General features: G+C 42.1%; 1 protein-coding gene across 3 annotated transcripts; it reads left to right on the forward strand.

Moving 5' to 3' along the window:
- Positions 1 to 1,185: 1,185 nt before the first annotated feature.
- LOC124015436 (ubiquitin-conjugating enzyme E2 Z-like) lies at positions 1,186 to 18,080 on the forward strand. 3 transcript variants are annotated; one of them, XR_006835153.1, is made up of 9 exons: positions 1,186 to 1,961; positions 3,412 to 3,484; positions 3,944 to 4,131; positions 4,763 to 4,846; positions 4,972 to 5,083; positions 5,503 to 5,615; positions 10,163 to 10,234; positions 10,311 to 10,401; positions 14,417 to 14,442. XR_006835153.1 is itself a non-coding variant. In XM_046330622.1 (8 exons), exons 1-8 carry the CDS (start codon positions 1,525 to 1,527, stop codon positions 14,591 to 14,593), a joined length of 1,275 nt encoding a protein of 424 aa, XP_046186578.1. In that variant the 5' UTR covers positions 1,187 to 1,524; the 3' UTR covers positions 14,594 to 18,080. The 3 variants fall into 3 exon arrangements, 2 of the variants coding, with proteins under 2 accessions (XP_046186578.1, XP_046186579.1); XM_046330622.1 differs by lacking the exon at positions 10,163 to 10,234 and having other exon boundaries at positions 1,187 to 1,961; positions 14,417 to 18,080; XM_046330623.1 differs by lacking the exons at positions 4,763 to 4,846; positions 10,163 to 10,234 and having other exon boundaries at positions 1,188 to 1,961; positions 14,417 to 18,080.
- The last annotated feature ends 1,872 nt before the right edge of the window (positions 18,081 to 19,952 follow it).

A 19,952-nucleotide genomic window follows, 5' to 3' on the forward strand; every position in this document is an offset into this window, starting at 1 on the left:
TGTCACCTTTTATCTACACTAAAGTGGATTTAACAGGACATCGGGAGAGGTTTCATCTGGTCAGTCGGTCATAGAAAAGTGCTTTCATATTCTAACGGTAAAACATATGTATGGAAATGCCCTCAAAATGTGACGTCATGTACTGTTGCCTGTAAACATTTGAGCTCAAATCCAGAATGCTGGAGTATAGCGCCAAATTCAAAGTTGTAGCTTCACGGTCAACATAAATACGGAGGGGAGTAGTTTTATTCGCTAGGTCAGTTCCCAATTTATTTTGAACTGTGGCACAATTTGACTGGCTATAAAATTGTTACGCACTTAAATGTCCCTGTAAATGTTTTTAGTGGTAATGACCTCCCTCATCGGATTCATACTGCAATTATCGATTTTCTGTGACAAACATTTGTTTATAGATTAAGGGTTTATTACAAATATTTTCATAGTTCCTTACTCATGGTTCATTTGTGTGTTGCCCTTTTAAGTGCATCTCACCAATCTGGGCCAGACTTATTTAAATGTTTAGCTCCGTTAATGTAGGTCTTCAGTTTTGAACGGTTTGGGCTACAGAGTGGTTTTATGCATTTTAAAGGCGCAACCACAGACAAAGTAATGTTCCGTTTGTTTCTATGGCGGCCGCTGTTCTATAGCTTAGCCCAGACATATTAAGAAATGTTCCTGACTTAACCTAATCAGACTTGCCTGTGCTGATGGTTTTTACAGACAAAGTAAAATAATACAAATGACTGCTCGTGGTGCGCACCCCTCATACAAATGTAACAACACTCTGAGCACACTGGAAACTGCGTTCTAAGGCACTGCTTCTCAGTGCAAGAGGCGTCACTACAGTCCCTGGTTCGATTTTAAAGCTATCTCATCCGGCTGTGATTCGGAGTCCCATAAGGCGGTGCACAATTGACCCAGCGTCGTCCGGGTTTGGCCAGGGTATGCAGTCATTGTAAATAAGAATTTATTCTTTACTGACTTGGCTAGTTAAAGGAAAGGTTACACACACAACCATATGTAGCCATCTAATGTATTGTGACCATTTAATGTATATGTGGCTACTTACAGATTTCCACCTTTTTTAATGGGGTGAATGTTCTCTAATCGGGTGTGGACGCAGAGTGGAACTGCAATGCTGAAGATCGCCGCCAGGTGGCAGTAAATGCATTCTGTGCTGTGGAGAGGAAATGGTTATTGAAAACCGAAGAAAAAAGCTAAGCGATAAACAGGCTGAAACCGCAAACTGCGTCGGTGACTGGTAAAACTGAGAATGTGACGGGTAATATATTATAGCATGAACTTTTCGACGGACAGTTTGTAGGTTCTTAAGACATAGCTAAACACGATTAGCTACTTTTGGAGGTGAGAAGAAAGGCATACAATGCCGTGGGAGCGCTTTTTGTCATCTTCGGCTTTCCTTGCTCTTCCTCATTTACTGACTGCGTAAGGACGTACTCAAAACAAGAAACAATTGTATCGATAACTGAAGCTAGCTATAACCAGAACACGTGCTAATTTACAATGGCGGATAGCGTAGGAGAGGTTGCTAATGGTGAAATTGGGTTAGGTGTTGGTAGTCAGGGAAATGGAGCTCCGCTGTTACCGAGTTTGGGTAATTCTCTGCCGGGCCACTCGACGAGTGGAGCTAACCCGGCCTCGCCATCCCCAGCAGAGGCTGCGGAGACTGGCCTTGCCGTCATGGCCCCTGGAGCTGCAACTACCTCAGCCATGGGGACTGGGAGCGGGTTTGGAGGTGCAGGTACTCTTAGCGCGGTAGTGTGCTCTGCCATTCCAATACCCACCTACTCGGCCACCAATGCTCTGCCGGGCGGTATCGGTTTGGGGGTGGCCGGAGCGGGCCTCTTGTCCCATATTCACGCAACGTCCTGGGACCCAACACTAAGTGCCGACTGGGACAACGAGAAGACGTCCCAGCAATGCATTCTCCGAATCAAAAGGTGATAATTTGAGTATGCAGATATACACTGGTGGGCTTGCCTGTTACAACATATGGGATGTGGTTCCAACTTCAATGCTGTCTGAAAACGAAAGAACCACACCACACGTGTATTTCTGTGAATATAAACGCGACTTTTCTACAAACACCAGTGTTGTACTACTGTGTTTATATATAGCTAGACGGAGTCCTTGATCGTGACTCTCAATTCCTTGACCATACACATGAGTCATTGGACGAAAGGCGTCTTCTGTATTGGAGTTTAAGAGCCCTGACACTCAATCTGAACGTTAACACTCGTCGCTTGCAGTACGGTTTTGGAAACACCTTTCATATCAGGAGGGAATAATTTTCAAAAAAAAAAAAAAAGATTGATACACCTTCATAGGGTTAGTGTTCCCACACGTCCATATCTCCATGTTACAGTGATTGTTTAATCTAGCATGTTCCGAACACCTGTGTCTAAGCATAACTCGGAAAGTGTAGCAGAAGTGTAGTTTCGTTGGTTGGAGCCACCCATAACTGTATGGATTTTTTATTTTTAAGGATTATTTCCCGTTGGTGAAAGATAGGGCTTTCGAAACATACCGCCCCGTCTCAAACGTTGATTAATGACGTTTCTAAACTTTAAAACAGCGTCAGGGTTGTAGTTCAAAATATGTCGTTTTGGGCGAAGCTAATAGCTGAAAATTAGGGTGAAGGCAGCATGCCGCCTAGAGTTGGAGAGCTAGGACTGACCGGATTTGTGAAGAGCAGAGTCAACAACCTCTGGATAATCAAAACTATTGCTTTTGTGAGGTGTAAATTCCAGCTGAAAAGTAACAGAGGCCTGCCTTTGTTTCGAAGCGAGAGCGAGTCCATCAGAGCTATGACCCAGTGAGACACTGGTGCTGGCTGGCCCACATAGATGGAAAAATAACATTTTGAGCCTTTTTGGTGAAACACGGGGGTAAATCCTGTAGGAAAATGTGGCCTAAGAAAATGGCTACTTAGGCTACTAGTTAGGCCAATAGTTTGTATTAATTGGTCAGAGTTACTGATATCATAATGTGTAAATCCATTTGCGTACGATTTGACTCAGTAATTAATATAATGACCTTATGAAACATAAGAACACAATGTTGTCAACATTACATTGTTGACATAAAAGGTGCCCCGAGTGCCAATCTGCTTGTGCTTTCATGGGCGGCAGGTAGCCTAGTGGTTAGAGCGTTGGACTAGTATGTCGTTCTGCCCCTGAACGAGGCAGTTCCTAGGCCGTTATTGAAAATAACAATTTGTTCTTAACTGACTTGCCTTAAATTACTTATTTGTTCTTAACTGACTTGTCTAGTTAAATGGTTACATAAAAAAAAAATGTTATGCCAAGAGCACAAACAGATCTGGGATCAGGCTACTATCCTTGTGTATTTGCATATTTTCTTAAGTTTCTCTTCTTACTCTTTCCTCAGGGATATAATGTCCATCTACAAGGAGCCTCCCCCGGGTATGTTTGTAGTTCCTGACCCTCACGACATGACTAAGGTAAAGCTCACAGACTTCCAGAACCTAGGTCCACGGGGTCTGTCCAGACCACCTTACTGTTGTACATTGAGCTAGCCAGTTGCCTTCCCCCAACAACTCCTATCCCTGGCTCAAGTTGTGGTTGGGAGGATCCTTCTTGAAAGAAAGTTAACATAATTTAGTCAGGCCACAATTTACTTAAGTATTTATCAGGTAATTTACCCTTGTTTGTCTTCCAACTTATAACCCACATACTCAATGTTTGTACTAAGTCAAAAGAAAAATGAAATTGGACTTACTAAACAAAAAAAATACAGCCTTGAAGAACTGTTCCTGTGGCAAGAGGAACAACAGCCATCTTGGAATTTATCTTCTGCACAACTATTATGAGGATTATGGCAACCATGCGAATTATGGAGATATTCAACGCATCGACACCCTCCCTATATATTAGTCCTGACTCTAGTCTTCCCTCCTCAGATCCATGCCCTCATCACAGGACCCTTCGACACGCCCTACGAAGGAGGCTTCTTCCTCTTTCTGTTCCGCTGCCCCCCGGACTACCCCATCCACCCCCCACGGGTCAAGCTCATCACCACTGGCCAAAACACTGTGCGCTTCAACCCCAACTTTTACCGTAACGGCAAAGTATGCCTCAGCATCCTCGGGTAAGCCAGGGTCCTGCAGCTCAGGGGAAACCTGCTGCACCTGAGCAACCCATACTTCTATGCCCAGTTCCCTTTCTAAATAGGGGATGGGGTGACTAGGGGTCGAAATGGGACAAGGCATTCATAAGTCTACCTATTAAACCCAGGCCCGTAGAATAGCATCTCTTACAAATGATATACTTGGGACACTGTGTGATGAGACCTGCAATCAATATCATGATTCCACCTAATTACACACAAGAGCATGGAAAAACAGCACACAGTTGTGCCCAATAGTTGCAAGTCAGTCTGTATTATTAATGCCTGACCTGGTCTGACCACAACTGTAAGGGGTAGGTTCAGGTAGCAGCCATTCTTTGGCCGAACATGCTTATTTATGGCAGCTCTCTGTGTAGAGACGCAGATCATTTCTTGCATGTCAGCACTTCCTACCAGACTTGGTCCAGATCTCCCCCTCACTGTTGATGTGTGGGTGACTTTGGCCCAGAGGATGTGATTCCATCATTCTCCTGCTTTAAATAGAATACATTTGTATTTTTCTTGGAATAACGTGCCCATGTATCGTAATGCTATTTTGCACCTATGGCTCCTTGACTCAGCTTTGAAGTACTTCCTCTTGTTCTCTTTATAGTGGTGTTGGTCAGTCTCGAGAACCTACAGGGAGTTCAAAAGCTTGCACTCCGAAGAATACAATTGAGCTACTATTCAGTCTACAGTAACTTTTTGGTTGAAGCCCCGTAGTTCATATACAACTTAAACTTAATATTTTGCTTAGTGCGCGGGCTCCTGACGTGAATCTTTTGTGCTTTAAACTTCTCTTTGTTCTGGGTTGTTTTGTAGGACTTGGACAGGGCCAGCATGGAGCCCGGCCCAAAGCATCTCCTCAGTTCTGATCTCCATCCAGTCTCTGATGACTGAGAACCCTTACCACAATGAGCCAGGCTTTGAACAGGTAAGCCTATAGCCCACTGGTAAGTTGGCCTCTAATTTAGCTGGCAAGCCAAACTACAATCCCCAGAATGCAGTTTAAATCCTACAGCCTTATGGGGAATGTGGTTCACTGAAGAAATTCACCCATTTTGATCAACAAAGCTACTGTTTAAAAAAACAAAAGGCATATGATATTGTGACGTTGTGGCGAACACTATAACTGTCTGACTTACAGAAGTCTTCAGCCGGTGTTCTATTTGTCTATTTAGTCCGTTTGCCATTTCTTCCCCATTTGTAGAAGTTTGTGTAAACGTGTATGTGTGAAAAGCGTTTTTTCGGTCAACAGCTACAGACTGACCATACCAGTGTGGAATGTGTCACTTTTTGTGTCTTGAGAATTGTCCCCTTTACACCTGCTCCCTCTGACACTCCCTTTGCCAGGAGAGACACCCGGGGGACAGCAAGAACTACAATGAGTGCATCCGCCATGAGACCATGCGCGTGGCTGTATGTGACATGCTGGATGGGAAGGTGCCCTGTCCAGAAGCCCTGTGGTGAGTTCGTCATGGATTGTTCACTCCAAAATAAAAGTTTGAGGATCTTTTGAAAACTCAAAAGTGGACTGATGTCGAGATGAGTCAATGTTCCACGGCATTTATTGTCTAGATCCTGCTACAATGGCTTCAGAAAGTATTCACACACCTTGACTTTTTCCACATTTTGTTACAGCCGGAGTTTCAAATGGATTACATTGTCATTTTGTCACTGATCTACACACAAAACCCCTTAATGTCAAAGTGCAATTATGTTTTTAGAAATTAATGTTTTGAGTCTTGAGTCTAAGTATTCAACCCCTTTTGTTATGGTAAGCCTAAATAACTGAAGGAGTAAGAATTCGCTTAACAAGTCAGATAATAAGTTGAATGGACTCACCTGTGTGCAATAATTGTTTTAACATGATTTATGACACAGATGCTAAGCTACAGGACTGTTTTGCTAGCACAGACTGGAATATTTTCCTGGATTCGTCTGATGGCATTGAAGAGTACACCACACCAGTTACTGGTTTCATCAATAAGTTAATCGATGACGTCATCCCCACAGTGACCGAACATGCATACCCCAACCAGAAGCCATGGATTACAGACAACATCCTCACAGAGCTAAAGGGTAGAGCTGCCACTTTCAAGGAGCGGGCCTCTAACCTGGACACTTATAAGAAATCCTGCTATGCCCTCCGATGAACCATCAAACAGGCAATACAGGACTAAGATTGAATCGTACTTCACCGGCTCTGATGCTCGTCTGATGTGGCAGGGCTTGCAAACTATTACGGACTACTAAGGGAAGCACAGCCGCAAGCTGCCCAGTGACACGAGCCTACCAGACGAGCTGAATAACTTTTATATTTGCTTTGAGGCAAGCAACACTGAAGCATGTATGAGAGCATCAGCTGTTCCGGATGACTGTGTGATCATGATCTCCGTAGCAGATGTAAGACCTTTAAACAGGTCAAAATTCACAAGGACGCAGGCCCAGATGGATTACAAGGACTTGTACTCTGAGCATGCGCTGATCAACTGACATGCGTCTTCATTGACATTTTCAACCTGTCCCTGACCATGTCTGTAATAACATGTTTCAAGACCCTGTGCCCAGGGACGCCAAGGTAACCTGCCTAAATGACTCCCGACCCATAGCACTCAACGTCTGTAGCCATGAAGGACTTTGAAACGCTGGTCATGGCTCACAACACCTTTATCCCAGAAACCCTAGACACACTCCAATTTGCATACCCCCATTCTCATCGACAGGGCTGTGGTGGAGCAGGTTGAGAGCTTCAAGATCCTTGGTGTCCACATCAAACAAACTATCATGGTCCAAACACACTGTCCAAAGACAGTCGTGAAGAGGGCACCACAGTGCCTCTTCCCCCTCAGGAGATTTGCCATGGGTCCTCAGATCTTCAAAATGTTCGACAGCTGCACCATCGAGAGCATCCTGCCTGGTTACATTACTGCCTGGTATGGCAACTTCTCGGCCCCCCACCACAAGGCACTACAGAGGGTAGTGTTTACGGCCCAGTACATCACAAGGGCCACGCCCCCTGCCATTCAGGACCTCTATACCAGGCGGTGTTGGTGGAAGGCCCTAGAAATTGTCAAACTCCAGCCACCCTAGTCATAGACTTCTCTCTGCTATCTTTGGCTATGCCGGATGAAGTGATATGACATGCTATTCTATAAAATAATTTCTTCATAATTAATATCACCTGATTGAGCTAATCATGTAAATGTAATTAATGAGTCTGGGCACCGCGAAAGAGTATTTATAGAGCTGTTATCTTCCGAATAAACTCTTAAGGACCTAGTAATATTTTACATCAATAGCAGTCAATATTAATCGTCACCTTAATTCGGTCTCATCTAAAAGTTGTAAATTCTTGGTAATCTTCACGAACCCTGGCCAACAAGTTGAATCAGCAATACAAAATTGGGTTTAATTATTTATTTACTAAATACCTAACTAATCACACAGAATTATAACTTCATTACGTCATGAAGTAAAACATCCCTAGTGGGCGGAACAGATGACAGCTTGTTACACAAAAGAAAAGGGTCTGGGTTTGAGTGAAAGAGCATGAAGACTGAGGAACAAAGGGCGAAGCTGTGCTATCGTAAATACAGTATCTTATGCATTCTAAATTACCGCCCATTTGGAAAAGGAAAATGCAATAAATATTTACTCTGAGCTGTGCTTCAGTAGGTTGGTGGTAGTTGGAAGGTCGTGTTGCCAATCCGAGTCCTTTGAAAAATGTCTCTGGTGGTCAATTGGATACGTTGTAGTAACGTCGTTGTGTGAGACTGGATACTCCCTGTTCCTTCCTAACCCTCGTTTGCAGTGGCTGTTTCTCCCTGTTCCTTCCTAACCCTCGTTTGCAGTGGCTGTTTCTAACTCAACGGCTAGGAGGTATCTCTTCTGTAGTGAATAAGAGTTCAAAGTTTATACCAATCGCAACCAATGCTCATGCTGATGTTGGCTTCGTTCTGTAGTTATTATCTGAACCATTCAGACATCAGACCGTCGTCCTCACATCCTCGGAACAGGAGGTTATATTGTCGTCAAGGCTTTATATAGGAAGGGAGAGGAGGCCGTGTTTGAAAAGTTTTATAGCCCATGTCCCTTCACAGGGGCGTGCCACTGATTAAGCAGAGCCCTAACCTTATGAAAACACATTTTAGAAGCTAAAATCACATTTCTCCCATCACAAATAATTTCATGTTCAAACATTTAAATTGAACAACAATACCATGTGAATCCGATAATTGTGTAGACTTTCCACTGTAGAGTTTGTCATCTTATCATTGATTGTGTTACTTACTTGCTATATTGTGTTTACTTCTCCACCATGGCCTCTTTTTGCCTTTACCTCCCTTATCTCACCTCATTTGCTCACATTGTATATAGACCCATTCTTCTACTGTATTATTGACTGTATGTTTGTTTTACTCCATGTGTAACTCTGTTGTTCGTGTCGAACTGCTTTGCTTTATCTTGGCCGGGTCGCAATTGTAAATGAGAACTTGTTCTCAACGAGCCTACCAGGTTAAATAAAGGTGAAATAAATAAAGAAATGGGTGAATCTCTCAGATGACATCCGAACTGACATATTCATTAAGTACCATTGGTCGGATTACCAGAATATAGTTCATTTTCCCCCCCCCCCCCACCTTCTGATGTTCCCAGAATCTCTGTTAACCCAGGGGTTTTCAAATGTAACATCAGTAGGGTAGGGAGAGGAAAAAGGGGGGAAGAGGTATTTATGACTGTCATAAACCTACCCCCAGGCCAATGTCATGACAACCAGCTGTACTGGAGTGCCACATCTAACAGCCCCCCCCCCCAAGCCATAAGACTCCTGAACAGCTAATCAAATGGCTACCCGGACTATTTGCATTGTTCCCCCCACCCCCCATTTTTACGCTATTGGTAGGTGTGTATAAATCATTTAAAAAAGCAGACATTGAATATACCTTTTGAATGGTGTAGTTATTAATGACACTTTGGATGGTGTATCGATACACCCAGTCACTACAATGATACAGGCGTACTAGCTCGGTTGACTGAGAGGAAGGAAACCCCTTAGGGAGTTCATCACCATGAGGCCAATGGTGATTTTAAAGCAGTTGGCGTTAAATGGCTGTGATATGAAAAAACTGAGGATGAATCAACAACATTGCCGTTACTCCACAATGCTAACCTGAATGAGAAGAAGCAAGCCTGTACATCATAAAAATATTCCCAAACATGCGTCCTGTTTGCATAAGGCACTAAAGTAATACTGCATACAAAGCATTGTTTGGGGAAAATCCAACACAACACATCACTGAGTACCACTCCATATTTTCAAGCATGGTGGTGGCTGCATCATGTTATGCGTATGCTTATCTGCAGGGACTAGGCTTTTTTTTGGGGGGGGGGCTAATAAAGCTAAACGCAGGTGAAATCCTAGAGGGAAAACCTTGTTAATTCTCCTTTCCAACAGACACTGGGAGACAAATAGACCTTTCTGCAGGATAATAACCTAAAATGCCAGGCCAAATGTACACGAGTTACTTACCAAGATTACATTGTGTGTTCCTGAGTGGCCTAGTTGCAGTTTTGACTAAATTGTCTAGAGAATCTATGGCAAGACTTGAAAATTGCTGTCTAACTTGACAGAGCTTGAAGAATTTAAAAAAAGAATAATGGGAAATATTGTACAATCCAGGTTTTCCAAGCTCTTCGACTTACCCAGACACTCACAGCAATAATCGCTGCCAAAGGTGACGAACGTGTTGACTCGGGGGATTGAATACTTATCTAATAAAAAAATAGTTTTATTTTCCTTTAATATTTCGAATTTTGTGTAGATCGTGCTCAAAAAATGAAAATGTAATCCATTTCGATCCCACTTTGTAACACAACAAAATGTGGGAAAAGTCAAGAGGTGTGAATACTTTCTGACGGGACTGTATATGCCTGAACTCCAAATGAAGGCTACAGGCCACATCTAATCTCCTTATTGTACATGAGGCATATTGTTGAACCTTCTTAACAGATTGGATTACAAGAGACATGTTCAAAGCCACTGACCCACAATGCATTTTTAGAACAAACACCGCTTTCAATGGTGAGTAATTTTAATTTGTAGTCGTTTTAGCACTTGTTCGTGGTTAATTAACCTCATGAATGTTCCTGTGTTGCAGGAGTGTGGTGGAGAAATCATTCCTGGAGTACTATGACTTCTACGAGGGGGTCTGCAAAGAGAGACTACACCAACAGGGACAGAACATGCAGGTATTGCCAGAGACCACATTCTCTCTGTGTGTCTCTCTGTCTCTGTGTGTGTGTACATGTTTCTTCTATGCACCTTGGAGAAGCAGAACACACGGGCAATAATGCATCACACATCCTGATGACTAATGCACTGCACCTTCCCTGGGGTTAGAGCAGGGGTCCCAAGCTAGGTCCTCGGGACCCCTAGGGGTGCACGTTTTTTGATTATTGCCCTAGCACTACACAGCTGACTCAAATAATGAATTAATCATCGAGCTTTGATTATTTGAACATGAAACTACCTCCTTCCTTCATAATGAAGGCAGAAACATAATGATATCCACGAGCAGTAGCAGTGTGTGTAACAGTTACATGGTCAAGCAAGTTAATGTTTCCAACATTTTTGGACTACTAAACAACTATTGATTTAGAAACACCATTTCAACATCATCAAATCACCCATGCTTAGTCTAATACGGTGACAATTAAAAGATACCAAAAACAATATAAAATCATGTGGCTGTCCATGGTTCTGATTTGTGTACGTGCAAGTAGAAAAAAAAAACATTGACTCACCCTTCAATGCCATCCTCTCTCATGTTGATGATCACTCTGTCATACAGTACACACTTTTATTTTTTGTTGTCCTAGACTACCTGGCTAAAATGCTTGCTTGCTCGCTAGCTTAACTTCCTTTCGTAGGCAACGTTAGTTAACATTAGCCTTCTACTTATTGAACTCTCAGGCCAGGGGCACAACAATATATGGTTAATTAATGGTTGGATTAGAATCACTGTTATAATCATTGGCCAGTATGGAGAATTCAGTAAAACCACAAGTCCAAATCCCTATCTCCATCCATGGCTAATTTAGGAAAGACACGATTTTTGCTAGCTAGCCACCGGAGGAGCACAATAAATGCAATTTATGTTGTTTCTGTCAGTGATGTATGCTCTTGATGGGATTTGATAGAAGTTCTGCAAAATGCAAACTGGCTTCCATTGACACGTTTTTGTTGGTCTGCCAGGACCATTCACAATTGAGCTCGCTCAATTTAGCTTAATGCTGATTGGCTATTTTATTCTTTTTATTTTATTTATTATTTTTATCAAGGGAGGCCAAATGCTCACTGGCTTCCCTTGCATTCAATGCTACGGACTGCAACAATGTCATACTTTTTTGGACCAGACAGCATACAGAGACAGAGGGGTGCTGTTTTGCTCGCTCAGATGCTTTCTCCGGTGAGGTACAATGCGCCTCTTGTGAATTTTTCAGATGTCTCAATCGCACTCCACACTGCCCTTTTCCACCTGGACAAAAGGAACACCTAGGTGAGAATGCTGTTCATTGACTACAGCTTAGTGTTATACACCATAGTGCCCACAAAGCTCATCACTAAGCTAAGGACCCTGGAACCTAACACCGCCCTCTGCAATTGGATCCTGGATTTCCTGATGGGCTGCCCACAGGTGGTAAGTGTAAGCAACAACACATCTGCCACGCTGATCCTCAACATGGTGGCCCCTCAGGGGTGCGTGCTCAGTCCCCTCCTGTACTCCCTGTTCAGCCACGACTGCTTGGCCAAGCACAACACCATTAAGTTTTCTGACAACACAACGGTGGTAGGCCTGATCACCGACAATGATGAGACAGCCTTTAGGAAGGTCGTCAGAGACCTGGCAGTGTGGTGCCAGGACAACAACCTCTCCCTCAACGTGAGCAAGAAAAAGGAGGTGATCGTGGACTACAAGATGAGGAGGGCCGAATTCACATTGACGAGGCTGTAGTAGAGTGGGTTGAGAGTTTCAAGTTGCACCATTGAGAGCTTCCTGACCGGTTGCATCACTGCCTGGTATGGCAACTGCTCTGCAGCCGACTGTACGCGTGCTCCATCGTGCATCAATTTATTTTGTCCCCCCGCACCAAACGCGATCACGACACGCAGGTTAAAATATCAAAACAAACTCTGAACCAATTACATTGATTTGGGGACAGGTCGAAAAGCATTAAACATGTATGGCAATTTAGCTTGCTAGCTTTTACATGCTAGCTGATTTGTCCTAGTTAGCTAGCTTGCTGTTACTAGCTCATTTGTCCTGGGATATAAACATTGAGTTATTTTACCTGACATGCACAAGGTCCTCTACTCTGACAATTAATCCACACATAAACGGTCAACCAAATCGTTTCTAGTCATCTCTCCTCCTTCCAGGCTTTTTCATCTTTGAACTTATATGGTGATTGGCACCTGAACTTTCATAGTATTACCACCACGACCGGCAAAAGTTTATTTTAATCACCCACGTGGGTATAACCAATGAGGAGATGGCACGTGGGTACCTGCTTCTATAAACCAATGAGGAGATGGGAGAGGCAGGACTTGCAGTGCGATCTACGTCAAAAATAGGAACGACTTCTATTTTAGCCCTTGGCAACGCAGATGCTCGTCGGCGCACGCAAGCAGTGTGGGTGCAATAATTTAATAACATTAATTTCTGCATTTTATTTTGCAACGCTCACGCATGTGACGTGTCCGTTCTGGTCAGCATGTAAGGTGCTACAGAGGGTAGTGCGTACAGCCCAGTACATCACTGGGGCCAAGCTTCCTGCCATCCAGGACCAATATATAATATATAGGTGGTGTACAGAGGAAAGCCAAAAATAATTGTCAAAGACTCCAGTCACCCAAGTCATAGACTGTTTTCTCTGCTACCGCACGGCAAGCAATAGCGGAGCTCCTAGTCTAGGTTCAAAAGGCTTATTAACAGCTTCTACTCCCCCAAGCCATAAGCCTGCTGAACAATTAATCAAATGGCCAACCGGACTTTATTTGTCATGTGCACCGAATACAACAGGTGAACCTTAGTGAAATGCTTACTTACAGGCTCTAACCAATAGTGCAAAAAAAATGTATTAGGTGAACAATGGGTAAGTAAAGAATTAAAACCAGTGAAAAACAGTAGCGAGACTATAAAAGTAGCTAGGCTACATACAGACACCGGTTAGTCAGGCTGATTGAGGTAGTATGTACATGTAGATGTGGTTAGTGTCCATGCATATATGATAAACAGAGTAGTGGCAGCATAAGAGGGTTTGAGGGGGTGCACAATGCAAATAGTCCGAGTAGCCATTTGATTACCTGTTCAGGAATCTTATGGCTTGGGGGTAAAAGCTGTTGAGAAGCCTTTTTGTCCTAGACTTGGCACTCTGGTACCATTTGCCATGTAGTAGTAGAGAGACAGTCAATGACTGGGGTGGTTGGGGTCTTTGACATTTTTTTTGGGCCTTCCTCTGACACCGCCTGGTATAGAGACCCTGGATGGCAGGCAGCTTAGCCCCAGTGATTTACTGGGCCGTACGCACTGCCCTCCAGCGCCCTGCTTCCCGTACCAGGCAGTGATGCAACCAGTGCTCTTGATGTTGCAGCTGAAGAACCTTTTGAGGATCTCAGGACCTATGCCAAATCTTTTTAGTTTCCTGAGTAACACTTATATTACTCACGGTTTATTATCTACGCATAGTCACTTTACCCCTATGTACATGTACAAATTACCTCGACAAATCTGTACGGGTGCCCACTGTATACAGCCTCATTATTTTATTGTTACTTTCGTTTGCTTTTCTTTTTTCTCTTAACTATTTTCTTAACTGTATTGTTGGTTAAGGGCTTGAAATTAAGCGTTTCATTGGTACCTGTTGTAATTGGCGCATGTGGCAAATTAAAATTTGATTTGAAAGAAATTTATGAAACACAAACCATATATTAATATTTTTCTTGGTCAATTATTTTGATACATGACTGCATACCACAAGTTCATTTGGCTCTTCATTGCCAAAGTAATTTGTCCCGGTTTATTTACAGACGGTTCTCTCTACACATGTATAAATAAATTATTTGTACACTTATACAAAATAAATTTAAACAACACAGTATATACTTCTCCCACATGTTTAAACCTCCACCACAGTGGAACATATGAGATGTTGAAATATGAGCTGCAAATCCCACATTCTTTCTCTCCTTACATACGTCCAGGACCCTTATGGAGAGAAGAGGGGTCGCTTCGATTACCAGGGCCTACTGGCACGCTTGAGTGCCACCCAGAGGCGCATACGGGAGAAGTGCCCACCGGAGGACAACGATGAGCACTCTGACTCGGACACCAGCTCCTCAGGCACAGACCCAGATAGCCAGGGCAGCTCCCAGCCTTAGCCACCTGATGGCGCCACACTACTTATATTTTTCAGGATGGTTTTGGCACAAGCGAGATGTTGGAGAGGGGGAAAGGCTTGATATCAGGAAGCACTTATGATACAAAGGCAGGGGATAGCTAATGACTGTTTTGATTGGTTCTTTTTCCTTCCCCTGCAATCATAAGTGCCTTTTGATTTAATTATTTGTTTTTATTTTTCAACTGTTGTAAGTAAACAATGCTAGTGTTGGGAGTTTGGCTTGTAGAAATGGACACTAGTTGTTTTGAAAGCAATTTGTCATATTCTGCCTTTAGTTGTCTTTTGTTTTCCCACGCCTGATTGGATTAGGAAGTAGAAGGGAAATCTGAAATTGCCCATTCTCAATATTCAGTCAGTACAACCACATCGATCGTATAAATCAGATCACCAACTTCTATTCTTTCATACATCGGTACATACACCTCAGACTATCCACTTCTAAAGTCCCATTGTCTCTTATGATCTTTCCTTAATCTGAACAGTACTTAATACAATTATGAACAGTCATAATTACATTATGAATTCATTTGTTTAAAAAAATAATTTAAACTCCACTAATGCCTAGTACAAAATATGTACAGTTGTGGCCAAATATGTAGGCACCTTTGCACTTTACAGTGGAACAGATTGTAGTAGTGGTTAAAGCTTTGAGGCCAGTAACTGAAAGGTTGCTGGATCGAATCCCCGAGCTGACAAGGTAAAAGTCTGTCATTCCCCCCTCCACACCTCTGATTCAGAGTGGTTGGGTTAAATGGGGGACACACATCTCAGTTGTACAACTGACAAGGTATCCCCCTTTCCCTTTAATATTTCTTATTTTCAAAACTGGTTGGGTGGCTTCCTTTTTTTTTTACCCTGTAGGCACTTGCAAGTTATGACAAGTGAGGAAAAATTGCACATCACTTGCCTCCAACCAAATTTATTAGAATTCCAATAATGACTTTAAAATCAAAATGTCAGTTTTGATAAAAACATGTCTTGGTCCTGTGCAGATGTAAATCAAACAAATATAGGTGTGAACTTATTTGATAAGAAAATAGTGAATCGTTCAAGGGTGCCAATATATTTGTCTGTATGTGTGTGTGTATATGTGAGCACAGCGAGAGATTTTATTATGGTCTGTGGGCAGTGTCTTCAAATAATTTTCTGTTGACTGAATGCTAAAGCCTGCATGGGAAGGTTTTTTTTTCTCTTTTTCTCCCCTATGCATGACAACAATGCTCTCTGAATCAATGTTTGATGTGTATGATTATCATTGAGCTATAGTGTTGTAGGTTAAACTTTCAAGAGATGGTTTTCTTCTCTGATTCTAAAATGCTGGTAGAGACTAATAGGAATGCCAAAAAAGCCAGATTTGCCATTTGACCTGTCCCATTAAACCAATGCAACGTTTACCATTGCATTTTTCATTGGAAGGCAATGGACTGGTGCCTCTTCAGCTCCATTTAGCAGAGTCGGCCGTTACCAAACAGTCACAGACCTGTGTTAGACCTCCATGGTGTCACCTTTTCAGTCATCTGAAAGCCACCGCCAGGATTTCAAATGAGCCATGGGAAATGTTTTATGATGGTAACAAGAAATACCGGACACCTGCTTCAAGGCCGTGTGAACTTTATTTTAGAGTTTTCGCCTGCGATGGGTTACTGTAGATTGGTTTGTAGAATGATCTTATGTCGGTTTTGGCCATTTTTTAAGCGCTAAAATGTTTTACGTTGGCATACATATATGGTGTCAGAAGTGCGTTCCACAGGTTGACACAGTCTAAGGTACAAGTTCTATATAAACCTAACCTGGCAGTAAGATTGACAACTCAAACGGAAAATGGACTTCAGGTGACCAAGGAGGATAAAAAAAAAAAAAGTTTTTACGGTAAACCGTATGACCCGTTAGAACCAGTGGTCTTTTCTGCTGTAAGGGGTAGATCTTATTTTTTCATATTAATGTGGAGTTGTTATTCTTGCTTTGAAAGACATAAAGTCAGATCTCCTTTCGAGACTTCTGCCCGAGCCACAATCGTTTGTCTCTTGAATAGTCCCCCTTCAAAGTGTCACGAAACTTTGTGCCTGTCAGCCAGTGCAGCTCACCAATAACCTCTACTGAGGCCTCAAAGGCTCTTCATCTTTCTGGTTTTATCAAAACTGCTTAAAGGTATAGGGGTCTGAACACCTCCACTGTGTCACTTGGTTTGTAATCCTATCTAGCAAGGTGTAAAGAATTATACCGTTGTCTTCAGTCCTTATTGCATTTTGAAACTACGCACTCAGGATACAACAAAACCTCTTGCTTTGTAATGGACTGTCTGGACCACAATCTACTGTCTAATTGAGGGGGCCAGCTCCAGTGAAGATTGGCACCCAAAACAGGACGGGACCACACCCTTCTTTTCCTCTCATGGACATGTTTTTCTATTCCCTCCCATCTGGGTGCATTTCTGCTCAGTTCTCTCAGTCGATTGGGACTTCCTCTCACAGGAAATAATGTTGTATTTAATAAATCTCATATTTGAGATAATACTGCTAACTTTGTTTGCGAAGAATGAAAAAAAAATCTATATGTTTAATGTATGAATCTACTGCAAATGAAACTATTCAAGCAAATATCCTACTGGCCAGCTCCACTGCAAATGAGTAGGTGTGAGATGACACTTCGTGCTAAATATAGCAACCAGTTAGTTTGAAGCCTTGTTATGGTTTGGTGTGTATATTCCTGTATCATTCTGATGGGACCCTTCTATTATGTCCCTTTTCTGATGGTTTGTGCCCCCAACCCAGAGTATCGATCGGAATTCCTTTTACTAAGGCATCTTCAATCGATAATGGTATTTGCATTTAGGTGTTTTCAGGAAGTGAAGTATGTAAAGTGTAGAAACTTCTAGAATAAATGTTGGCAAGGCCATGGGCATAATTAAAAATAATAATAAAACCGGGAGAGCTCATCGATCTCAATGAGTTAAGTAACATTTGTATTGAGGCCCATTGCGTTAGATGTCTCAGTATCTCCTGACCTTCAATCTATGTCATTTTTTTATGACAGGGTTTCCCCACACGGTCCTGGGCCCCTCCCCCTTTGGTGCACATCATGTTTTTTGCCCTAGCACTACACAGCTGATTTAAATAACCAACTCATCAAGCTTTGATTACTTGTTTCAGCTGTGTAGTGCTGGGGCAAAAAAATACGTGCCCCCAGGACCATGTTTGGGGAAACCCTGGCCTAGCAGTACATTCCCACAGGGGTGCTCAACACTCTAATGGCCATTCATTCTCAGTCAAGGGTAAGTGAATGGTTTACACTTTTTGAGTTAACAGAAGATGTGGGACCCATTTTAGGCCTTGACTTCCAGGCCAAGGCATTAGTCCCAGGACTTTCACCGCCAAGTTTATGCAAGACTATTTTCATCTGACTTCATCTCTGTTTTCATTATATTGTGTATGTAAAAAAATATATATAATAAAATATACCAATGGCTATTTTGATCTGTGGCATTCTGTTTCAGTGCAAGTGTTATATTGTTAATAGTGTCAATTTTATAGGCATTCAGTTGAGGGCTTCAGCCCAGCCACCTTTGTGTTGGTAATGCCAAGGAGGACTATAAGGACCATAACCCCCATATATTATCAGTTCCAAAATTATTGGCACCCTTGATAAAGATTAGCAAAAAAGACTATAAAATACATAATACTAATACTGAGCTATATTTTATGCTTAAACATGGGGAAATTATATTTTATATTGATACAATTTCTCAGATAAAGAGACTTTGTTTAACAATATTTTTTTTCTATCAAAAACATAGGGGTAAAAATTATTGGTATTCCTGTTTTCAATACCTTCCAGTACCTCACCTTGCCAGGATAAAAAGGCCCTGAGCCTTTTTCTAAAATGTTTTATGAGATTGGATGGATTTTATGCACTGACCTCTCTGGAGATTGAGAAGGCCATTGCAAAATGTTGAATTTTGTGGTCAATTAAACGATTTCTTTGTGGATTTTGATTGGTGCTTGTGGTTATTGTCTTTGCTGGAAGATCCACTTTTAAGTCAAGTTTCAGCCTCCCGGCAGAGGCAACCTTGCCTGGCTAGCCAACCACATTGCTCTGGGCAAACGCCTAGCCACGCCCACAAATGTTTCGCAATCATAAAGCAGCGGAAGAAATCAGTTTGAGTCGTCAGGCAAGAGTGCCTTTGCTAGGAGACTGAAACTTGGCCGCAAGTGGCTCTTCCAGCAAAACAATAACCCCAAACACACAAAATCCACAAATCAATTGTTAATTGACTACAAAATCTTAATTGTGCCATGGCCATCTTAGTCTCCGGAGTTGAACACCATTGTAAACGTGTGTGAATTAAAGAGGGCAGTCCATATGAGCAGAAGAAGGATATCAATGATCTGGAAAGATTCGCTCAATGTGTTCTCTCATCTTATAAAACATTGTTTTAAAGGCTCAGTGCCGTTGTCCTTGCAAGGTGAGGTATTGAATGGAACTGAAAACAGTATTACTTGTTAAACATAATCTCTTTATCTGAGCAATTGTATTAGTATAAGCTAACATATCTCTTTTTTTGCATACAAAATACAGTGGCTCGGTTTATTTTATGCAGTCTTTTTTTTCTAATCTTTATCAAGGTTGCCAATCATCCCCCCCAGTTTTACCATTGCAATATGATACAACACGTGGCTGCGGTGTGCTTTAGGACCATGTTGACACCTCCGAGCGGTCGGGTAGGCTGTTTGGAGTGTTTATCCGACAGAACCCCCTGACAGTGCTAAACCTAAATCACACCACTCTTTAACTTCCCTTGGTATATCAATACACAGGAATTACATTCATCTATGCTACATGTGAGACTTACTTGACAAAAATAAGAGCATTCCATCATGTGAGATAAGGGACTACTGGAACAATGTTGAAATGTTGGCTATTCTGAGGGTAACCTGCTTTGGACTATTACATTTTATGGATGTATCATTTTCTTTCTCAGACTTTCGGCAATGTTATGTGCTTGTCAGGCACAGGCAGTAAGGCTTTAATTTGTAAGGGTTTGACAGATTTAATTGATTTAATTTATTGATTCATTCTAATTATGTTTGTCTTTGTAGTTATATTAACAGTTTAAAAGAGGGTGAAAACATTTAATTGAGAGAAAAACATAGGACTATTGATCTCAATTATTGATGAAACTATATAGAAAGCCACAACTTCATGATGAAACATTTGTGATTTATATGCTACTATCTTCAGCGGGGACATTAGTTGGTGACAGCTTAAAGTGAGACAATTCTCTCCAGTTGTCTCGTCGACGAATAATATTTTGCTATTGTTCTATAAGGCCTATATCATTT

The sequence above is a fragment of the Oncorhynchus gorbuscha genome, linkage group LG26 (genome assembly GCF_021184085.1).
Source record: "Oncorhynchus gorbuscha isolate QuinsamMale2020 ecotype Even-year linkage group LG26, OgorEven_v1.0, whole genome shotgun sequence".
Lineage (NCBI taxonomy): Eukaryota > Metazoa > Chordata > Actinopteri > Salmoniformes > Salmonidae > Oncorhynchus > Oncorhynchus gorbuscha.

Excerpts from the sequence above, each read along its gene's own strand:
- LOC124015436 (XM_046330622.1), top strand. The coding sequence starts at position 1,525 with ATGGCGGATAGCGTAGGAGAGGTTGCTAATGGTGAAATTGGGTTAGGT. Across the intron at positions 1,962-3,411 it reads TGCATTCTCCGAATCAAAAG|GGATATAATGTCCATCTACA; the intron begins GTGATAATTTGA and ends CTCTTTCCTCAG. Across the intron at positions 4,132-4,762 it reads GTATGCCTCAGCATCCTCGG|TGGTGTTGGTCAGTCTCGAG; the intron begins GTAAGCCAGGGT and ends TTCTCTTTATAG.